The sequence below is a fragment of the Natrix helvetica genome, assembly GCF_964273705.1.
Source record: "Natrix helvetica genome assembly, chromosome: 6".
Lineage (NCBI taxonomy): Eukaryota > Metazoa > Chordata > Lepidosauria > Squamata > Natricidae > Natrix > Natrix helvetica.
The window spans coordinates 4,799,127-4,821,036 of record NC_138553.1 but is presented as its reverse complement, the minus strand read 5'-3'; the positions used below and the strand labels follow the sequence as shown (position 1 = coordinate 4,821,036).

The 21,910-nt window shown below is 45.9% G+C and overlaps 1 protein-coding gene across 1 annotated transcript in view; it reads right to left on the bottom strand.

Annotated features, from left to right (window-relative positions):
- LOC309394973 (uncharacterized protein) overlaps positions 1–21,910 on the bottom strand; it is a 44,687-nt gene that overhangs the window by 11,350 nt on the left and 11,427 nt on the right. Inside the window, exons 9-14 of the mRNA XM_081958691.1 lie at positions 14,862–14,919; positions 12,108–12,745; positions 9,228–9,415; positions 8,027–8,266; positions 4,999–5,336; positions 2,101–2,336 (exon numbers count right to left, since the gene is read on the bottom strand). Of these exons, the coding sequence (XP_081814817.1) occupies positions 2,101–2,336; positions 4,999–5,336; positions 8,027–8,266; positions 9,228–9,415; positions 12,108–12,745; positions 14,862–14,919 (1,698 nt within the window). The remainder of the gene's footprint in view (positions 1–2,100; positions 2,337–4,998; positions 5,337–8,026; positions 8,267–9,227; positions 9,416–12,107; positions 12,746–14,861; positions 14,920–21,910) is intronic.

Sequence of the window (21,910 nt, the reverse complement as noted above, 5' to 3'; positions counted from 1 at the left end):
TGGATGAGATATTGTCAGTATACTGATGACACCCAATTTTGTATCTTTACCCCAGGCCCCTTAAGTAATGATGTGAATGTCCTATCCCAGTGTCTGGAGGTGTTGGGGACTGGATAGAATGAAACGGGCTCTGACTCGATCCCAGCAACACCGAATATCTGTAGTTATTTGGGCCCTCTAGAAACAAGGTTCTTCCATCTTTAGTTCTGGATAGGATTGCACTACCCCAGACAGATTCAGTGCACAACCTGGGGGTCCTCCTAGACTCACAGCTCCTACTCGAAGAGCAGATTGCAGCCATGGTTAGAAAGGCCTTGGAACAGCTTCATATTATGTGTCAGTTGTACACAGTGGTGGGATTCAGGAATATTTTACAACCAGTTATGTGGGCGTGGTGGGGCTTGGTGGGCGTAGTAGGGGAAGGATACTGCAAAATCCTCATTCCTTCCCCACTCCTGGGGGAAGATACTCTAAAATCTCCATTTCCACCCCACTCCAGAGCAAGGATACTGCAAAATCTCCATTTCCACCCAGATCCAAGTATAGAATTTCGTAAGTGGAAAATGCCGCATTTGTCTCGCTATACTTTCATTCTTTTATTTCTAGCTTGCTTCTTTTTCAAAGTTATCAAGAGATTTTGAGGGTTTTACTCATGCCTTCTAGGAAAATTTGTTGGCCAATCCCATTTTCAATTTACTAGAATCTAATGCATAGATTGCCCATATTTAGCAGAATAGCCTCTTCTGCTTAAAATGCTTTCCTTCCTCATACTGAAGATTACTGAAGGGTTTCTTCTTCTTTTCTCTTCCAGAGAACTCTGACTCAATTAACTGAATCAGCTGCCAATTTCAGCCCTATAACATGGGATTGGGGTCTGTGTGTGTGTCTGTGTGTGTGTGTGTTTGTGTGTGATTCAGCCCTGGTGAGAGCTGGTGGCTTGAGGGCATGCCCTTTGCCTTCTTCGCCTTTTAGTCCTTTGAATTTTTAAACTCTGTTTTAAGATCATGAGTCAGAATTGCCATTTTATCGACTAGATTTGCACAGGCCAGGGCTTTGCTGGTGGTCTCCCATCCATGTTCTTATTACCCTGCTTAGTTTCTGACCCTAGACAAGTTCATTCAAGGGCTGCCATCCAGGGGTGGGTTGCTAGCGGTTTTACTGCGCAGTCACTAAAATACAAAATGGCGGCAGTGAGAGAACCGGTTCAGGGGCGTGGCAGGCCCGGATCGCTGCTGGTTTTGTGACCCAGACCTGAATTCCACTACTGGTTCGGCTGAAATGGGCCGAATTGGTAGCAACCCACCTCGGCTACCACCCATGGAGACATTTTGGAACAATTAAACCTTTTATAAAATAGGGTTTCCACGTTTTCTAAAAAGCAGGAAAGCATTCAAAAATTGATTTCTTGCATAGTCAAAACGAGAGCAGAAACTGGAAAAAAAGAAAAAAAGAAAAGCAACATGATAGATCCAGAATCCACTCAATTCCGAAAGGACCAAGTAAATCGGAGCGCACAAGCCAGCGAGAAAGAGCAAGCAGTTATAGTTTTTAATGTACACAATTTTTATTTAGACCAGCAAAGAGCTTCATCATCATCGTTTCAAAAGTGTGGCGTCGTTAGAGAGAGTTCTTTGTGAAAAATACAATTTGGGAATTAAACTTAACAGAATATTAGAGGTTGTAATAAAAACATGAGGTTCTCTTTACTTTTAGCCTTATATGGCTAGCAAATAGTTTACAGGACCCATTTCCTCATATTGGATCAGTGATTAAAATAAGGTTGGAGTGTGTGCGTGTGTGTGTGTGTGTGTGTGTGTGTGTGTGTTTTCCACGTGGCCTTAAAATCTTCGGTTCTAAAAATTGCAAGAATAAGGGTTCCTCTAAGAAAGAGATTTCTTTTTTTTAAAAGGGTAGCAGCAATCACGTAGTGGATCTGAAATCCCCCAAAGGCAACAGCTGAAGAAGACTTCATGCTGCAGCTGAAGACTCTTCCAAGTTCATTCGTATTATCAGACTCATTTTTGAGTAAAGCATCTCCCCAATTCCAGTGTTCTCCAGTGAGGATGATCTTGGCTTCTGGTCCTTCAAGAGTGCCGGTACTTTATCATGGGATCCTCAGCCCAGGCAGGGTAGGATGAGGCCAGGTTCTCGGAGACGCTGTCCTCAATGGGCCACCCCCAGGTTTTGAAGAAAGGACCCAGGTTTCTGTTGACTTCCTGAGAGAAGGTTTCCGCCCACAGGTTCATCTTGTGTCGGTTGTCACCTGGGATGTTACTCATGGTTTGGTATTTCGCTAAAATGCGGACGTAGGGGTCCCAACCAAAGGCTTCCTGCAGCTGAAGACAAATAGAGTAATTGTATAGATCCTTGATCTATATCTCACCTATTACATTAATTTTTTTACATTATAGGACCTTAGGTTGTCTAGATCAAAGGCCACCAGCATGAAAACAGAGGAGTCAAAAACCCATTTTCTACACTTTTAATCAATTGCAGGAATTGACCTCAACTGATCCTTTTTGAGGAAGATCTCCCCCTCCCCCATCAACCTCACAACCCTACAATGAGGTAGTTCTCGACTTATGACCACAATTGCACCCCAGATTCTTGTTGCCAAGCAAGACATTTATTAAGTGAGTTTGGCCCCATTTTATGACCTTGCTTGCCACAGTTCTTAAGTACCGTATTTTTCAGAGTATAAGACGCACCTTTTTTCCTCAAAAAAGAGGCTGAAAATCTGGGTGCGTCTTATACGTATATCGAATACAGCATTTTTTGCCTCCTGAACCCCTGCCCCCTTCACCAAAATGGCCCTGCATAGCTTTATGGAGGCTTTCAGAGAGCTCCTGGGGCTGGGGGGGCAGAAATGAGCAAAAAATGGGCCGTTTCCCCCCCCCCCCCAAGCCCCCAGGAGCACTCTATAAGCCTTTGACAAAAATAGGCCTGTTTTCATGAAAAATGGGCCATTTTTTGCCCCCCCCCCAGGAGCACTCTGCAACACACACACCCCCAGGCTATTCATGCCTCTTTTTTCTTTTTTTAAACCGGCCTGTTTTTGCCAAAAATGGGCCGTTTTTGGGAGGTTTGCAGAGTGCAAAAACTTTTTTTCCCCTTTCGGAAAGCTCTTTAGTTGAAGTGATTGATGAGAATTAGATTGATCAAGTGCTGTGCCAGCAGAAACAAAGTCTTTGGTGCTGCAGATTGTCAGTGATTTCTTTGTCCAGCACATGGATAAATACATCTGGAAACATCTACCTACCTACCTATTCTCTCTCTCTTCCTACCTACCTATTGTATTTCTCTCTCTCTCTCCCTCTCCCTACCTATCTACTGTATTTTTCTATCTCTTTCTATTTCTCTCTCTCTATCCCTCTACCTACCTACCTAAACCCTCTCGCTCTCCCCCTCCCTACCTACTGTATTTCTCTATTTCTGTCTCTCTCTCTATCCCTTTATCTACTTACCTAACTAACTAATCTCTCTCTCTCCCTACATACCTCCTGTATTTCTCTTTCTTTCCCTCTCTATTCGTCTATCCACCTACCTACTTTTTTAAAAAAATTGCCTCTTCAAAACCTTGGTGCGTCTTATACTCCGGTGCATCTTATACTCCCAAAAATACGGTAAATCACTGCAGTTGTTAAGTTAGTAACATGGTTGTTAAGTGAAGCTGGCTTCCGCATTGACTTTGCGTCAAGATTCCGATGAAACAATAAAACAAAACAAAACACCAATCCTAGTTTAAATGCTTCTTTATCATACCGGTACTAACTGGCCATCACATTCTTGCAAAAATGGAATAATTGTTTCCTCCCACATTTCCCCTTTCCCTCCCCCTGAGCCCATCCCCAGTGTCCTATTGGAATGCATGTAGTCAAAGCCTTCTCAAGCAACCCCCTCCCTGCTCCTCTGTTCCTCTATCCATTAAAGTTCCTTTTCAGCAGTTTAAGGGAATATCACGTCAGCCGTGATTACATTGAGTCATGCTTTTTGGCTTGCTGAAAATAGCAGCCGTCACATCAGCTGTTGGCTGAGCTCCAATGCCAAAGCCCAACAGAGAGACAGGCGAGGCTCCAGCAGTCCAGGGGCTCCAGCCGGGGCAACGAAGAGTAGGAACCCAACATATCCATGTGGCAGCCTCGGACGTTGTGGACAACGAGGCTGACACTTTGCTTCTCAGGAGGTCACAAAAGAGCATCATAGCACACTGCAACTGTCATAAATATGAATCAGTTGCCAAGTGTCTGAATTTTGACCAAGGGACCATGGGAATGCTACAACTGTCACAAGTGTGGAAAACGGTTATGCCACGGTTTTTTCAATAATAATAATTATTATTATTATTATTATTATTATTATTATTATTATTATTATTATTATTTCTTAGCCGCACCCTCTCCCGAAGGACTCGGGGCGGCGTACAATGAAACATATGAAATAAATATGTGGACAAAACAAACATATAACAGAGACATATACCGAGACACACACAAGGAGGAGGTCGGCTGATAAATAAAAACAATTAAAATACAGTATTTAAAAACCCTTAGATAATTAAATATAATTAAAATACTCAGTTAAAAACCCGTCAGGAGCGATATGGTCAGATCAAAGTTGAGCCAGGCCAGCTGCTTGGAATAGGTGGGTCTTAAGCTTAATACGGAAGGAGCGGAGGTCAGAGGTAGTCCTAATATCCGGAGGGAGGTCATTCCACAGGGCTGGGCCCGCCACAGAGAAGGCTCTACTCCTAGGCGCCGCCCCCTGGCACTGTCTGGTGGACGGCACCTGGAGGAGGCCCTCTCTGTGCGAGCGGATGGGTCGCAGGGATGTATGGGGCAGAATACGATCCCGCAAGTAACTAGGTCCTGAGCCATGGAGCGCTTTAAAGATTGTTATCAAAACCTTGAATTGTTAACTTCGAACGGCCACTAAATGAACTGTTTTAAGTCGAGGGCTACCTACATTATACCAATGACCTCCCACAAACAGCTTTCTTACCTGCAAGTAGGGTTCAAGGGCAGTGAACACGTTAAAATCCTTCAGATTAGCTCCATTTCTAATGTACTTCTCAATCCTCTCCTTTCTCGCATGCGGTTGAAGCGCTGAGTGGGCTGTTTCTCGGGAGATGCTCAGCACGGTCTCATTGACGTAAACGGAAAAGAGGTTGCAAGTGGATTCCTCTGTATGGGGTGGGAAATCCCATCCAATTTTCTGCTGGTTATGACCCAGTTCGTGGATGGGACCCCAGGTTCCTTTGGCATAGAAAGCTTGCACATCTATGAGGTCAGGCACTGCCCACACATTCATGATGACTGGATAGTCGGTGTGCACCGAATCTAACCAAAGGTTGGGAGGGATATAATTAGATGGAGGGCCTAGGACAGAGCTGTCAAACTGGTGGCCCGCAGGCCAAATGCGTCATACACAGGCCACGCCCACCCCAGCTCTGCAAAGACAAAAATCATCGCGATACGTCACGTGACACCATGGCATTTGACCGCTAGGCCAACTCATTGCAGCCAACTCACGGTGGCCATGTCTCCACAGTCAACTCACCACGGCCAACTCGCCATGGGGACAACGTGAGGGGTAACTCAACACAATAAATATTACCCGCCACTGTTTCTTCGACATGATTTCCATTCTTGTCAGTGGAAGTAATGTCAAAGAAACAGTGGCGGATAACATTGAACGCATTGAGTTATCCAGCATGGACTCGCTACGCAACGAGTTGCCCCGTGGCAAGTCGGCTGCGGCTACATGGCCGTGGTAGATTGACCATGGCAAAATGGCTTCAGCAAGTTGGCGAGTAGGCCGCGGAGAAATGGTTGTAGCAAATTGGCCACGGAGAGATGTCTGTGGTGAGATGGCCGCATCCATTTGGCCACAGCAAATTGCCCCGTTCTGTTAGATGGATCCCTCATTGTAGAGGAAACAATTAAGATTGGGTGGGCAAACTCTAGCCCCAGAACGGATCGATTTGGCCTTTGCCCTGCTTTTAAACATCTTCTACAAGAAATCACTCCAAACCTCTGAAAATGATTATCTTCCATATCTCTTTCCTCTGCATAATCTGGATTTTTTCAATGCTATAAACGTTGGGCCGTCGTGCTTTGATCTCCAGTTTTTCGTACATATAATGTCAGGACGCTTTTGGAAAAGAAGCAAAATGCATTGCAACAATACAATGTGAGTTTTGACCGTTCCTGTAGGTGTGGTTTTTTTTTCTTTTCTTTTCTTTTTAAGAAAGTCCCAGAAAGAAAGAAACGAGACTAAGAAAGGAAAAGTGATAGGTCTACTTTTCGGCTTGCTCAAAATTTGTCTCATCAAATATCCCCAACTCACCCTTGCTGATAAATTACTTCTGAAGAATTTCAAGCAATCAAAATAGAGCTGGCAGGAGACCTTATACTTTTTCAAACAAGTGACTCTCCAGTCTCTTAAAAACCTCCAGTGTTGAAGCACCCACAACTTCTGAGGGCAGCCGGTTCTACGGGTTAATTGTTCTCACTGTCAGGAAGTTTCTCCTTAATTCCAGGTTGCTTCTCTCCTTGATTAGTTTCCATCTAAAGTTTCTTGTCCTGCCCTCTGGTGCTTTGGAAAATAAATTGGCCCCCACCTCTTTGTGACAAATACTGGAATACTGCTATCCTATCCGCCCTAGTCCTTCTTTTCTCTAGACTAGCCAAATTCAAATCCTGCAAACATTTTCATGTTTTAGTCTCCAGGCCTTTAATCCTCTTAGTTGCTCTTCTTTGCACTCTCAACAACTTTTTTGTAATGTGGTAACCAAAACTGGATGCAGTATTCCAAGTGCGGTCTTATTAAGGCTTTATAAAGTGGTACTAATACTACACATGATTTTGATTCTATACTCTGTTTATACAACTAAGATTTCTATTGGGTTTTTTGGCTGCTGCCGCACACTATTGCCTCATATTTAAATGATAATCCACTAGGACTCCAAGATCCATCTCCCTTGGCCCAAAGCGGTTGCCCAGCCATGGCCTAAGAGATCAAAGCAACTAATTTGTCTGTAATATAATATATTCCCCTTGCCTTCAGAAAAAAAGTGACAACTCTCATGCATCAAAATCACATATACACTGCATAACAAAATAAACATTCCTATCAGTCAATGACTAAATTATAATTATACAAAGTATTAACACCAAACTACCCCAAAAGGGAAGAAGCAAGATTGGCGAAATTTTACTTCTCTAAAGAAGAAAAATGTTTACACCACACGGGATGTGGCTTTGACTCAGTAGGTATTTCAGTGAGGGGCGAATGGGAAATCCTGAGCCTGTAGTTTAGCCCGAAAAGTTGAGTACATTTTTTAGAAGCAAGCAATAACAAACCACTTTGGTGTTGTTCTATGGATGTCCCTGAGTTGGGTTCACCTCAACTCAGAGGAAGTTTTACCGTAGGAGTTTAAATAAAGGATATGAAGTGAATTCTGCTCAGGAAGGAATTCAAGTACCAGTCCTACAACAACAAAAATCCCTTAGCAACCTTACATTTCCTTGTAGGACTTCTTGTTTCTATAATTTTCTGCCTGTCCACTTGTGGTCACAGGAGGGGCATTGTCCAAGACCCTTCTTGAGACAATGTCACCGGATGGTATCTAGAGCCTACTTGTCTTTTCAAATGCTCTGACACTGTTACCACCCACCCACCCACCCACCCCCTTAGATAGTCCTCTTTTTATACCCTAGCATTTGGGCAAGATGCCCTCTAAGTTGGACTGCCCATCTGCCTCACCCTGGCCATACGTTGATACGCTGGCTACTTTGATTTTGTATGGGTTCCCCCCCCCCCTCTCTTGTAGTAATTTTTTTTCATTTGTATAGTTTTTATTTGATGTGCACAGCCCAAAGACAAGATTGTGCAAGTTGGGTAGATATAAATTAGAACAATGGTTCTATTAAAAGACATTTCAACCTGTAAATTAGGAACAGGTGGACCAATGATACGTTTTGTGGTTTTCCTCTACAGAGTGTGATGTGAGTTAGTTTATACGTACTTGTTGCTCTCTGAACATCTGTCACAATCCTCTCTGGTCTGGGGAAAATAGAAGGGATGGCTGCTAAGTGTGTGATGGCCCTCATCATCTGAGCCCAGGTCTGAAGCAGGAAATCAATCCCATCTTGTTTACGTACAGCATCTGACGGCAGTGTGAGGATGATATTTTCCGTTTCCAGTTCTGCCCAGGGAGCGGGATAGTGGCGGATAGTATCTTGCCAATCCTGGCTGCTGGTTTCACCTAACAAAAAAAACCCATTTGAAACAGAACACGTCCCGGGTATATTATATTCTTAAACCAAAAACAGGTTGGAGAAAGAAAAATGCTTTCCTGATCATGATATTTTGAAAGGTGTGGCCAATGACACATTCCAAGAAAAGGCAAAGTGTAGCAGGAAATTCACCCATGTTTTCAACTGGTTTTCTTTCACAAATCCCTGCTGCATCCATTCTCCTGGGAAATGTTGTCGATAATTTTTTTTTAATTCATGGTTGGGATGTATTTCTACGCAACAACTTCAGTAGCATTCATCCGGTAGATGGCTGTTTTGCAAGTTTGGGTCTATGGTATATACCCCCTGATCCTTTGTTCTAAGTAGAGTTTCGCATTTCCTGTTACAGTGTAAATCATTTGAGCAGTAAAGCACATGGTGACTGTACTCTTTGCCCTGTGGTGCTTTATATAAACAGAATTTCTAACATTTGTGCCATAGAAAGAGCAATTGTCTAGGATTGTCAGGAATCACCCATTTTTAAAATGAATTCTCCAAGATATCCAGATGAATCGACTTCACTATTCCCAATATTTCATTGCAGAGCACTGAGATTATTAAAACACAGACTGCATTTAAAAAAAAGAATTAAGCCTCCAAAGGCCTTGAATACAATATTCTGTAGCCTCGTAGTTTAAATATGAGCCTTTCTTGACTCCACTATCACTTCAGGATGCTATTTAAACAGAAGACATACAGTGGTGCAGCTTACTTTTTGTAAATAAGGTGTGCAACATTTCTCTGAAATACAAAATACTACTATGGATACTACTACTACTATGGATACTAAAGAGAATCCATTTCCTGCTGGGTTTCTAAACAGAGATGGACTCCTGACAGTTTGCTAGCTTCAATGCCTTTTGCAACCCAGTTCAGACCCAACCAGCAAAGCAGAAAAGTTTTCATAAATTGAGGAAGGAGTTGTGTTACCATGCTTGAAATAAGGCGCCTGGGTGGCCCCTTTGATGGTGACAGAGAAGGAGCCCAGTGAAGAGTTCTCTGGTACAATGATGTACAGGAGGCCTCCCCACAAACTGGAGACCTCCATCTTCGCAAACTTCACTTTAAACTGCCTTGTTACCACTGGAGGACGCCTCCATCTCTTCTCAAGGACTAAACTATCGGTGTGGCAGCCAATCTGCACCTGTGGAAAACAACCTCCATTGAGTCACTCTAAATATAAATGTCTTCACTCGGGTAGCTCTCGATTTACAACCATTAGTTTAGTGACTGTTTGAAGTTAGAACGGCACTGAAAAAAGTGACTTATGACTATTTTTCATACTTATTGCCATTTCAGCATCCCCATGGTCCTGTAATTTACATTCAGATGTTTGACAACTTTATAGGAGCCTGGGGAGGGCGAAAACAGCCTCCCCCACCTCCTCCGGAGGCTTCAGGGACCTTCAGGAGACTTCCCTGAAGCCTCCGGAGGACTAAAAAGGACCCTATGAGCAAACCGGAAGTGTTTGGAGGGTCGGTTTAAGCCCTCCGGAGGCTTCAGGGAAGCCTCCTGAAGGTCCCTGAAGCCTCCGGAGAGCTTAAAACAACCCTACGAGCAAACCGGAAGTCCGTTCCAGAACTTCCTGTTTGCCCATAGGGCCATTTTTTTGCACTCTGCAGGCTTCAGGGAAGCTCCTGAAGACTCTGGAGGGCCTCCCGGGGGGGGGAGGCTCTTTTCGCCCTCCCCAGGCTCCTATAAAGCCTCTGGAGCCTGGGGAGGGCAAAAAATGGCTTTTAAAAAGGCTGAATTCAGCTGGCCAGCGCATGCATGAACGCTGGCCAGCTGACAGGGCAATGCCTCACGTGCCTTGACAAATGGCTCCACTTGCCATTTGTAAGGTTCTACATTTAGGCAACAAAAACGGAATGCACAGGTACAGCATAAGTGGTACCATGCTCAAAAGTAGTAACTGTGAGAGGGATCTTGGAGTTCTAGTGGACAGCCATTTAAATATGAGCCAGCAGTGTGCAGCAGCTGCCAAAAAAGCCAACACAGTTCTAGGCTGCATCAACAGAGGGAGAGAATCAAGATCACGTGAAGTGTTAATACCACTTTATAATGCCTTGGTAAGGCCACACTTGGAATATTGCATTCAGTTCTGGTCGCCACGATGTAAAAAAGATGTGGAGATTCTAGAAAGAGTGCAGAGAAGAGCAACAAAGATGATTAGGGGACTGGAGACTAAAACATATGAAGAACGGTTGCAGGAACTAGGTATGTCTGGCTTAAGAGAAAGAAGGACTAGGGGAGACATGATAGCAGTGTTCCAATATCTCAGGGGTTGCCACAAAGAAGAGGGAGACAAACTATTCTCCAAGGCCACCTGAGAGTAGAACAAGAAGCAATGGGTGGAAACTAATCAAGGAGAGAAGCAACTTAGAACTGAGGAGAAACTTCCTGACAGTTAGAACAATTAATCAATGGAACAGAAGTTGCCTCCTGAAGTTGTGAATGCCCCAACACTGGAAGTCTTTAAGAAGATGTTGGATAGCCATCTGTCTGAAACGGTATAGGGTTTCCTGCCTAGGCAGGGGGTTGGACTAGAAGACCTCCAAGGTCCCTTCCAACTCTACTATTGTATTGTATTGTATTGCCACAGGTTCGCCATCCCAGATCTAGTATTTAACTTCCTCTTTCTGGGGAAGATGCTTGAAAAGGTGGTTGTGTAAGAACCTTAGCTGAAGCCAATTATCTGAATCTCTCTCAACCAGGATTCAGTCCTCTGTATGGGGCATGCTAAAACCCAAATGAATTTCATGGCAACTATGTTCTAAGTTCTAAGATGCAGAAGGATCTTGACAAACTTGAACATTGGGCACTATCTAATAAAATGAAATTCAATGGTGAAAAAAGTAAGGTTCTACATTTAGGCAAGAAAAACAAAATGCACAGGTACAGTACAAGTGGTACCTTGCTCAATAGTAATAACTGTGAAAGGGACTCAGTGGTTCAAGTCGCTGAGCTTGTCAGCTGGAAAACTGACCGCCTGGGTTTGAGACCTGAGTGCCACCAAACTGGGGGAGCTCCCATTTCTTGCTCCAGCTCCTGACCACCTATCAGTTTGAAAGCATGCAAATGTGAGTAGATCTATAGGTACCACTTCAGGGTCAGCATTCCAGTGCCTTTGACATTTAGCCACGCTGGTCACATAACCACGAAACTTGTCTTTGGACATACAATACAATAGTAGAGTTGGAAGGGACCTTGGAGGTCTTCTAGTCCAACCCCCTGCTGAGGCAGGAAACCCTATACCATTTCAGACAGATGGCTATCCAACATCTTCTTAAAGACTTCCAGTGTTGGGGCATTCACAACTTCTGGAGGCAACTTTTGTTCCACTGATTAATTGTTCTCACTGTCAGGAAGTTTCTCCTCAGTTCTAAGTTGCTTCTCTCCTTGATTAGTTTCCACCCATTGCTTCTTGTTCTACCCTCAGGTGCCTTGGAGGATAGTTTGACTCCCTCTTCTTTGTGGCAACCCCTGAGATATTGGAACAATGCTATCATGTCTCCCCTGGTCCTTCTTTTCATTAAATTAGACACACTCAGTTCCTGCAACCGTTCTTCATATGTTTTAGTCTCCAGTCCCCTAATCATCTTTGTTGCTCTTCTCTGCACTCTTTCTAGGGTCTCCACATAGCTGGCTCCCTCAGCCAAGAAAAAAAAAATGAGCACCACGCCCTAGAGTACGAAACCTTTACCTCTTTTTTCCATAAAGGTGCAAGCATTTTGGGATAAGGATCAGAGTAAATAACATATGCTCAGATGGCATTATTAAAGGCAGATAAAGAGGTAGTATTATACTTACCGGGTGATAACAGGATCCCTCCATATTGTTTCAGGGACGGGAAAGATCCCATGTTCTCCCACTGTGGCAGTGAAATACACTCCAGCCACGCTGGTGACCAGATTTCCAGGAAAATGATCACGGACTTCCTCCTCCCCATGTTGAGATGACCAGTGCAAGGCCTGCCCACCAATGAACAGACCCCCACCCCTTTTTACAAACTGCACAAGGTCATCAGCCTGGACATCACCATAGGCATCTCTGCAGAATACTCCAATGATGTTCCCAAGTGTGGCATTCGGACGCACTTTAATATCTCTACTGAGGAGCAACTCAAAGAGGTCATCCAAGCTTCTGTGTACTCCTACGGGGGACGTTGGGGAAGGTTTGAGCCAGGCCAGAGCATTTTTAATGAACGGTAAAAACTGAGGAAGCTTTAACATGGCTTCATGCCCCGTGACCACCATCCGGCCTTTCCCATACTGGGATGCAGCAATGAGAACTTGCCCCTTTGAATCCTGAAGCACCGGCCGGGCTCGTTCTCCTGTGAGCAGAAGCTTGCATGGATTAAAATCTCCTGTGACATCAATGGACTGAATGCCTTTCACTAACAAATCATAAGAACGTTGGGGATCCATTAGAAAGTTGTGCTGTTGGAGCTGCAAAAGAAAGGATACAATTTTTTTTTCAGTGCATTTTACGTACATGAGATAACTTGTCCTTTCTCGCCTGGACTACTGCAACGCTCTCTACATAGGGCTGCCCTTGAAGAGCACCCGGAGGCTTCAGCTGGTACAGAATGCGACCACGCGGGTTGTCATGGGGGTACCTAGGTGCTCCCATGTCACACCCCTTTTAGGCGGCCTGCACTGGTTGCCGGTTGTTTTCCGGGTGCGATTCAAGGTATTAATTATGACCTTCAAAGCGCTCCATGGCTTAGGCCCAGGGTACCTGCGAGACCATCTACTGCCACCAGTAGCCTCCCACCGTCCAGTGCGATCCCACAGAGTTGGCCTCCTTAGGGTGCCGTCGGCCAAACAGTGTCGGCTAACGACCCCCAGGGGGAGAGCCTTCTCTGTGGGAGCGCCTTCCCTCTGGAATGAGCTGCCCCCGGAGCTTCGCATAATCCCCGACCTCCGGTCCTTCCGACCGCACCCTAAAAAGTTGGCTTTTCCAGCAAGCTGGCTTGAACTGTTAATTTTATCTAATTTTTAAATGTTAGCGTTATATTAATTCAATTTGTTTCTTGGATTGTTTCTAATTTCCTTTTAAGTTTTGTAATATGTGTTTTTTAATGCTGTACGCCGCCCTGAGTCCTTTGGGAGAAGGGCGGCATATAAATCCAATAAAACAAACAAACAGACAGACAAACAAACAATACCTGTAAACGACCGTGAAACCTGTCAGATAAATTATCTGGTGTCGGGTGATGGGTTGTGTTTGGGTCTTGCAAAATTGCAGGATGTTGTGTCATCAAAAGAGCACAAGAAAGCAGGTTCTCTCCTGTGCCAACTCAGAAAGCTCAAGCTGCCCAAGGAGCTGCTGATCCAGGTCTAAAAAGGAATGATGGAGTCTGTCATTTGCACCTCTATAACTATCTGATTTGGCACTGCAAGCAAACAAGACAGACGCAGACTTCAATGGATAGTTAGAACTGCAGGAAAAAGCAACAACAATGGCTACCAGCAATTGCCTTCCACTAAAGATCTGCAGGAGCGAGAAAAAGGACTCTGAGAATATCTACAGACTCCTCACATCCTAGACATAAACTGTTTCAACTTCTTCCCTGAAGATGACACTATAGAGGGCATCGTATGCCAAAACAACTCAACACAAGGAGAGTTCCCCCCCCCCACTAACAAACCACAATGCACAACCTCTCTGACTCTGTTGGAAGCGCTCACTGGGTTTCTCTTCTCTCTTGATTCTCTAGTTACTCTGGCCTTCTCTCTGGACTGGGCCCTGTCAGAGTGCACGCAGTGTGATTATGTTGAGACAACTGAGGAGCAAATACAGTAAACCGAGGTTTGTATTGAAATAGTGGTTTTATCTACAACTAATATATACAGACTCATACTTTAGTCAGGCCTCAAACAAACAGCAATCAGCAATTACAGCATGGAAGCACATGGGGGTGAAGGAGAGAGAGACACGAGACACGAAAACTGTGGGTGGGTGACACGTTGCTGCTTTTGTTAAATGGTGCAAATCCACAGGAGTGTTTCAAAGTGTAAAGGAAGAACCAAAAATTCAGATTTCCACAGACCAGTTTTGAAATCCCAAGCCAGGTTTAAAAAAATTTGACTTTGTCCTTAGCAAAATTTTCAGCCACTAAGCAAGAAACAATTAATTTCTCTTCTGAAATAGGATTTTTCGCCTCCTATAAGCAGCTCATCATTTTTGTGCATTTGAAGGACATGTTCACAGCACTATTGAGAGCATCTACTTTCAACTCCCAACCACGTATATAGAACCAGATAACACTCACAGGGTTGCCAAGTCTCCTTTCTCTTCTTAGTATCTTTTATTCAACATTACGTTCATCTCTCTTCAATCCCATTCTTGTCACATATGTTCTGTTTGGAGAATCAGAAGAAAACAAAGCCTTTAACAAGCAAACTGTGTCAAAAACAAGAAATGAAGGAAGGAACAGCCAAGATAAACATGAAGAACAAAGAACTTGTTCAGCACTTGGATGAACAGAGCTAGAAAACTTGTGTGTTCTACCAAAACTATTTTCCAAATTCCTGGAAACTAACAAAACAAAACTCCTACTTCTCTAAGGTCTTCTGGTGTTGCAGAGATGTAAAGTTGGTCAATGGTGTCCCTTCCACTGCAGGAGAAATTAGCAGATAAAATGGTTTGGATAGCTCAGACTTATATTATAAGGCCAGCCCCTAGACTCCCTAAGGAATTGCTAGAGAGGGGCCTGAATCTCTTCTTGGGCCTCTGAGGAGAGTTCAGTTTCACTAAAAGTTATTGCTGGCTGTTCTTTTGGAGCTTTGAGCCAGCTTGTTTACCTGCCCTACTACACCTGATCTGCTTAGACAGCTGGAAGTAGCATGTTGGGGATCTTAAGAAGCTAAGCAAGGCTAGAGGAAGAAAAAAAAGGACCAAAAGACTTACTGTTTTATGAAGTTTTCAGAGCTCCTGAAAACCAACAAGACAGGCTCAGACTTCAGAGAATAAGTAGAAGTGCAGAAAAAACAATGGCTACTAACCTGCCTGCCATTGAGGACCTGTACACTGCACGAGTCAAAAAGAGGTCTGTGAAAATATCTACAGAGCCCTCGCATCCTGGACATAAACTGTCTCAACTCCTACCCTAAAAATGACTCTATAGAGCATGGCCCAACTAGACACAAGGACAGTTTTTTTCCCCGAATGCCATCACTCTGCTAAACAAATTATTCCCTCAATACTGTCAAACTATTTACTAAATCTGCACTACTGTTAATCTTCCCATTGCTTCTATCACCCATCTCCTCCCACTTATGACTGTATGACTGTAACTTTGTTGCTTGTATCCTTATGCTTTATAGTGATTGTTTCCTAATATGATTTGATTGCTTATTTGTATCCTATGACTATCATTAAGTGTTGTACCTTATGATTCTTGATGAATGTATCTTTTCTTTTACGTACACTGAGAGCTTATACACCAAGACAAATTCCTCATGTGTCAAGTCATACTTGGTCAATAAAGAATTCTGTTCTGTTCTATTCTAAAACCCACTGAAATATATGGGTATGTAGCAAAAGCAGAATACAGGACAAGAAGGATGAGTGGGCCGAACCCATTTCAAGGCTCCGTGGAAGCCCAACACCCTTTAGAGCAGGGGTGTCCAAACTTGGGAACTTTAAGACTTGTGGACTTCAACTCCCAGAATTCCCCAGCCGGCTGGCTGGGGAATTCTGGGAGTTGAAGTCCACAAGTCTTAAAGTTCCCAAGTTTGGACACCCCTGCTTTAGAGAGTCAGAGGAGTACCTAGTGGTACATTTTTATACATCAAGATATCCTTAGTGGCTAAAATGAGCCTTGTATCCTAGTATATTGTTCAAAGCCAGCCCATTGGACTAGGAGTCAAACTTATCACTCAGTGTATCATGCAAACCCAGAATGTGGGTTAACTCAGATTTCCACAACATGCTAAACCAGGAATCACCAGGCTCCATGTTACTCTAATTTTTTGGTGCAGCTAGGCTCAAGATCTCACAGGAAGTGCTTGGTGCTGGGACTTCTAGTTTCTGCTCCTGGAACCAGAAGTCCCTGACCTTTCTGAGGAAAGGGTTTTTCTCTCTCTTCCTGTTGCAGACATGATTGCTACAGTCTTTCTCCTACCTGTTCTCCTTGCTAGGATCATAACCTCATGAGTCGCACCTTCTTCTCAGCTCTTTAAAAGCCCTGGCTTCTCACACTTCCCACTTCCTCGCTTTTCTCCAGTCTTGCTCCTACCTAGAAGATCAGAGCTGTCGATGATCAAAGGACCACTAGATGGCGCTAAGCATCCCTCTGCAGCACCCACTCACGTGTCTTGGGTTTACAAAGGCAGTTCTCATTGCTAAGAGGGGTGGTGGGTGTAACGCTATCCGCAGAAGAGAATTATTACATACACCGAAAGAAATGCATTAGCAGGCACGGATTAAAGTCAGGACTAAGGACAGCTCCCAGAAATACCAGCATTTCCAACTGAGTTTTAAAAAGCAAATATTTCCTGGACCACGTGGCGTTGTTTTCCTGGCAATAGGTTGGAAACCATTTTTCACTCTTTGCTTTGTGGAAACCTTTGCAAGAAGCCATATTTGCAACCTGCCGTCGACGGGAAAGGCATCCGAGGTAGCCCGGGAATTCATGGCTTCCATGACAGCCATGGGTCTGACTCAAGTAATTCAGGACCCCACTCACGAGCGAGGCCACATTCTGGATCTTGTGTTTGTCTCCAACCAGTGGACGAGTGATCTGGGAAGAGGGCATTTAGTCATCATGCCCCTGTCATGGTCAGATCACTCACTTCTCCAGCTGGACTTCCCTGGTGCTACTCCCCACCGCGGGGAGGCGGAACCAGATTATCCCAGATGGTTCCGCCCCAGGCGCCTGATGGAACCGGATAGGTTCCAGGCGGAGCTTGGGCCACTTCCTGCTGACCTGTCCCGCCCCCGGGCTGAGGACCTGGTAGCCGCATGGAATAGTGCGGCTGCCGGTGCCTTGGACCGGGTGGCGCCTTTGCGGCCTCTCCGACGGCCACGATCGACCCGGGCCCCCTGGTTTAACGGGGAGCTAAGGGCGATGAAACGCCTTAGGAGACGCCTGGAGAGTAAGTGGAGATCCTCCCGCTCCGAAGCTGACCGAACACAGGTAAGAGCCTACATAAGGACCTACCTTGTGGCAATAAGAGTGGCCAAACGTCAGTATTGTGCCACTCTTATAGCGTCCGCAGAGAACCGCCCTGCCGCCCTGTTTCGGGTGACCCGCTCCCTTCTGTCACAGGAGCAGCGGGACCCCCCATTGCAGGGCAGGGCAGAGGAATTTGGAGAGTTCCTGCAGGATAAAATCGATCATATCCGGAGAGGTTGGACCCACTCCAGTGCTCCAGTGGGGACGTCCGAGACTAGTCTTGAGAGACCATGCTGGGAGGAGTTTGACCCTGTTGTCATCGAAGATTTGGACAGGTTGCGCGGGTGACTGCGGGCCACCACATGTTTACTGGACCCGTGTCCCTCCTGGTTGGTGCTGGCCTCCTGGGAGGGCTCACGAGGCTGGCTACTGGGACTGGTGAACGCTTCGTTGGGGGAGGGCCTGATGCCGGCCGCCTTGAAAGAGGCGGTGGTCAGGCCCCTGCTCAAGAAGCCTTCTCTGGACCCAAAGGAGCTAGCAAATTATCGTCCTGTCTCCAACCTTCCTTTTTTAGCGAAGGTTGTTGAGAGTGTGGTGGCTCAGCAGTTTCCGCGCCACCTGGAGGAAGCTGATTATCTAGACCCGCGCCAGTCCGGCTTCCGACCCGGTCACAGCACGGAGACAGCCTTGGTCGCGTTGGTGGATGATCTCTGGAGGGCAAAGGATGGGGGTTGTTCCTCCATCCTTGTCCTATTAGATCTCTCGGCGGCCTTCGATACCATCGACCATGGTATCCTATTGCGCCGGCTGGAGGGGTTGGGGGTTGGAGGCACCGTGCTACGGTGGTTCCGCTCCTACCTCTCTGGCCGGACGCAATGTGTGTTGACGGGGGAGCAGAGGTCGACCGCAAGGCCCCTCATTTGTGGGGTCCCTCAGGGGTCGATCCTCTCGCCTCTCCTGTTCAACATATATATGAAGCCGCTGGGCGAGATCATCCGTGGTTTTGGGGTGAGTTACCATCTGTACGCTGATGATACTCAGTTGTACATTTCCACCCCAAACCACCCCAACGAGGCTGTCGAAGTGATGGCCCGGTGTCTGGAAGCCGTACGGGTCTGGATGGATGACAACAGGCTCAGGCTCAACCCCTCCAAGACAGAGTGGCTGTGGTTCCCGGCTTCCCGATTCAATCAGCATACTCCATCGCTGACCATCGGGGATGAGCAATTAGCCCCGGTGGAAGGAGCGCGCAACTTGGGCGTCCTCCTTGACGATCGGCTGACCTTAGAAGATCACGTGGCGGCCGTGGCAAGGGGGGCGTTCCACCAGGTTCGCCTGGTGCGCCAGTTGCGGCCCCTTTTGGACCGGGAGGCCTTGCGCACAGTCACTCACGCGCTGGTGACGTCCCGCCTGGACTACTGTAACGCTCTCTACATGGGGCTCCCCTTGAGGTGCGCCCGGAGACTGCAGTTGGTCCAGAATGCAGCCGCGCGGGTTATTATGGGGAGATCGAGATTCTCCCATATAACACCTATCCTGCGCGAGCTGCACTGGCTTCCTGTGGCCTACCGGGTGCGCTTCAAGGTACTGGTTACCATCTTCAAAGCGCTCCATGGCACAGGGCCCAGTTACCTGTGGGATCGCGTCCTGCCCCATACATCCCTGCGACCCATTCGCTCACACAGAGAGGGGCTACTCCGGGTGCCGTCCTCTAGAGAGTGCCAGAGGGCGGTGCCCAGGAGTAGGGCCTTCTCTGTGGTGGGCCCTACCCTTTGGAATGACCTCCCCCCAGACATCCGGACAACAACCGACCTTCACTCCTTCCGTATGAAGCTGAAGACCTACCTGTTTTGTCAAGCCGGCCTGGCATAACGTTACAATCTTGCCCCCCCAGGTCATTTTATAATGGGAAATTTTGTTTTTTAAAGTTTTTAGAGTTTAATATTTTTGGGGTTTTAAATTTTGTAAATATGCTTATTTATGGACTTATTTTTACCTCCTCTGCACGATATATGGTGCTATCTTGATTATTGCTCTGTACGTCGCCCCGAGTCCCTGTGGGGAGAGGGGGTGACTAATAAGTTCAATAAAATAAATAAATAAATAAATAAATATTTGGGGCTGCCACTCATTCGGGAAGGTGGTTTCAAAAATGCTGGGTCAGGAAAAGGGGAGGGTTACGAATATGTTTTCTCTTTTTTGCCCTCACGAGAGAAATGCAATAAGGATTTGCTGAATTCCCCTCCTATCTTAGTGTACTTAGGTTGGGTGTGTTGCGTTGGACAGCTTCCATGCATACTTTCACTAGTTCTGGATCTCTGGACACAAAGAGTACAGGTAGTCTCCAACTTCTGACCATTTCTTCTTCTTCTTCCTAGCGTATTCCCGCAGGTGCAGGATCCGCTTTTTGGATTATTTAACCCCACTCTGCACAGTCAGCTGCGTCTCCAGGGCGCAGGCCCACAGCTTCCTCTCCATGTGCTGCCCATTGCTTTGAATTGCAGGGACAACTTATGGTTTCCTTATTCACAGGGAGATGGCCAACACACTCAGCCACCAGGGTGCCTAAAAGGACAGTGGGCACCCCCACACACACACCAAAGATTATTTGGTTGTGCCCATATGGCAGGGGTGCTCAAACTTTTTAAACAGGGGGCCAATTCACGGTCCCTCAGACTGTTGGGGGGCCGGACTGGCTGGGTGGGTGTGGCTAGGTGGTCATGTGACTGGGTGGTCATGTGACTGGGTGGATGTGGGTAGGTGGTCATGTGACTGGGTGGGTGTGGCTAGGTGGTCATGTGACTGGGTGGGTGTGGCTAGGTGGCCATGTGACTGGGTGGATGTGGGTAGGTGGTCATGTGACTGGCTGGGCATGGCCAATTTGGCAGCATTAAACAATACACACAAATTAAACTTTAAGTTGTTATGTTTCTGGGGGGTGGAAAGCAGGTTAGTGAAGGGATGCAGCTGCTTTGGGGGGGTGCCCACCTCTCTCTCCATCCCTCCCTCCCTCCCTCTCTCCCCTCCCTCCTTCCCTCCCTCTCTCTGGAGGCTGGAGAGGCTAAAAACGGGCCCATATTTGGCTTCCTGAGGCCTCCGCACTTCCTGTTTTTGGCCTCGAGAAGGTGGGTGGGGCCCGATGGGTAGGTGGGTGGGGCAGCCTTGTGGTCCCTCACAGGCCAGCTCAATGGCTTTGGCAGACCGTATCTGGCCATCATTTGAGGACCTCTGCCACATGGCATCTACCCTGGTTGTCATTTGGCTGTGAAAGAACATGACTCTCTGCTCCTGTATTTAACTTCAAAAAGTCTTTGACCTCCAGACGTGGGTAACTGAAGGACGCAAAGGTTTTCCAGAAGTGAGTTAAGACCTGCCAATTAGTGCTGAGGTCTAAGAATGTGATTCAGTCCTGGGGAGAATTAGCCCTTTGAACTTTTTAACTTTGCTTTAAGAGCATGCACCAGAATGGCCTTTTGATCAACTAGATCTGCACAGGCCTGGGCTTGGCTGGTGGTCTCCCATCATGTTCTTATTACCCTGCTTAGTACCCTACAGCAGGGGTCTCCAGCCTTGGCAACTTTAAGACTTGTGGACTTCAAGTCTCAGAGTTCCTCAGCCAGCTTGCTCTGGGTGAGTTGAAGTCCACAAGTCTTAAAGTTGCCAAGGTTGGAGACCTCTGCCCTAGAGAAGTTCATTCAAGGGCTGCCACCCATGGGGACATTTTGGAACAATTAAACCTTTTATAAAATAGGGTTTCCACGTTCTCTAAAATCACAAAGAGGAAAGCATTCAAAAATTGATTTCTTGCATAGTCAAAACGAGAGCAGAAACTGGAAAAAAAAAGAAAAAAAAGAAAAGCAACACATACATCAAGAATCCACTCAATTCCGAAAGGACCAAGTAAATCGGAGCGCACAAGCCACCGAGAAAGAGCAAGCAGTTATAGTTTTTAATGTACACAATTTTTATTTAGACCAGCAAAGAGCTTCATCATCATCGTTTCAAAAGTGTGGCATCGTTAGAGAGAGTTCTTTGTGAAAAATACAATTTGGGAATTAAACTTAACAGAATATTAGAGGTTGTAATAAAAACATGAGGTTCTCTTTACTTTTAGCCTTATATGGCTAGCAAATAGTTTACAGGACCCATTTCCTCAAATTGGATCAGTGATTAAAATAAGGTTGGAGTGTGTGCGTGTGTGCGTGTGTTTGTGTGTGTGTGTTTTTTCCACGTGGCTTTAAAATCTTCAGTTCTAAAAATTGCAAGAATAAGGGTTCCTCTAAGAAAGAGATTTCTTTTTTTTAAAAGGGTAGCAGCAATCACGTAGTGGATCTGAAATCCCCCAAAGGCAACAGCTGAAGAAGACTTGATGCTGCAGCTGAAGACGCTTCCAAGTTCATTCGTATTATCAGACTCATTTTTGAGTAAAGCATCTCCCCAATTCCAGTGTTCTCCAGTGAGGATGATCTTGGCTTCTGGTCCTTCAAGA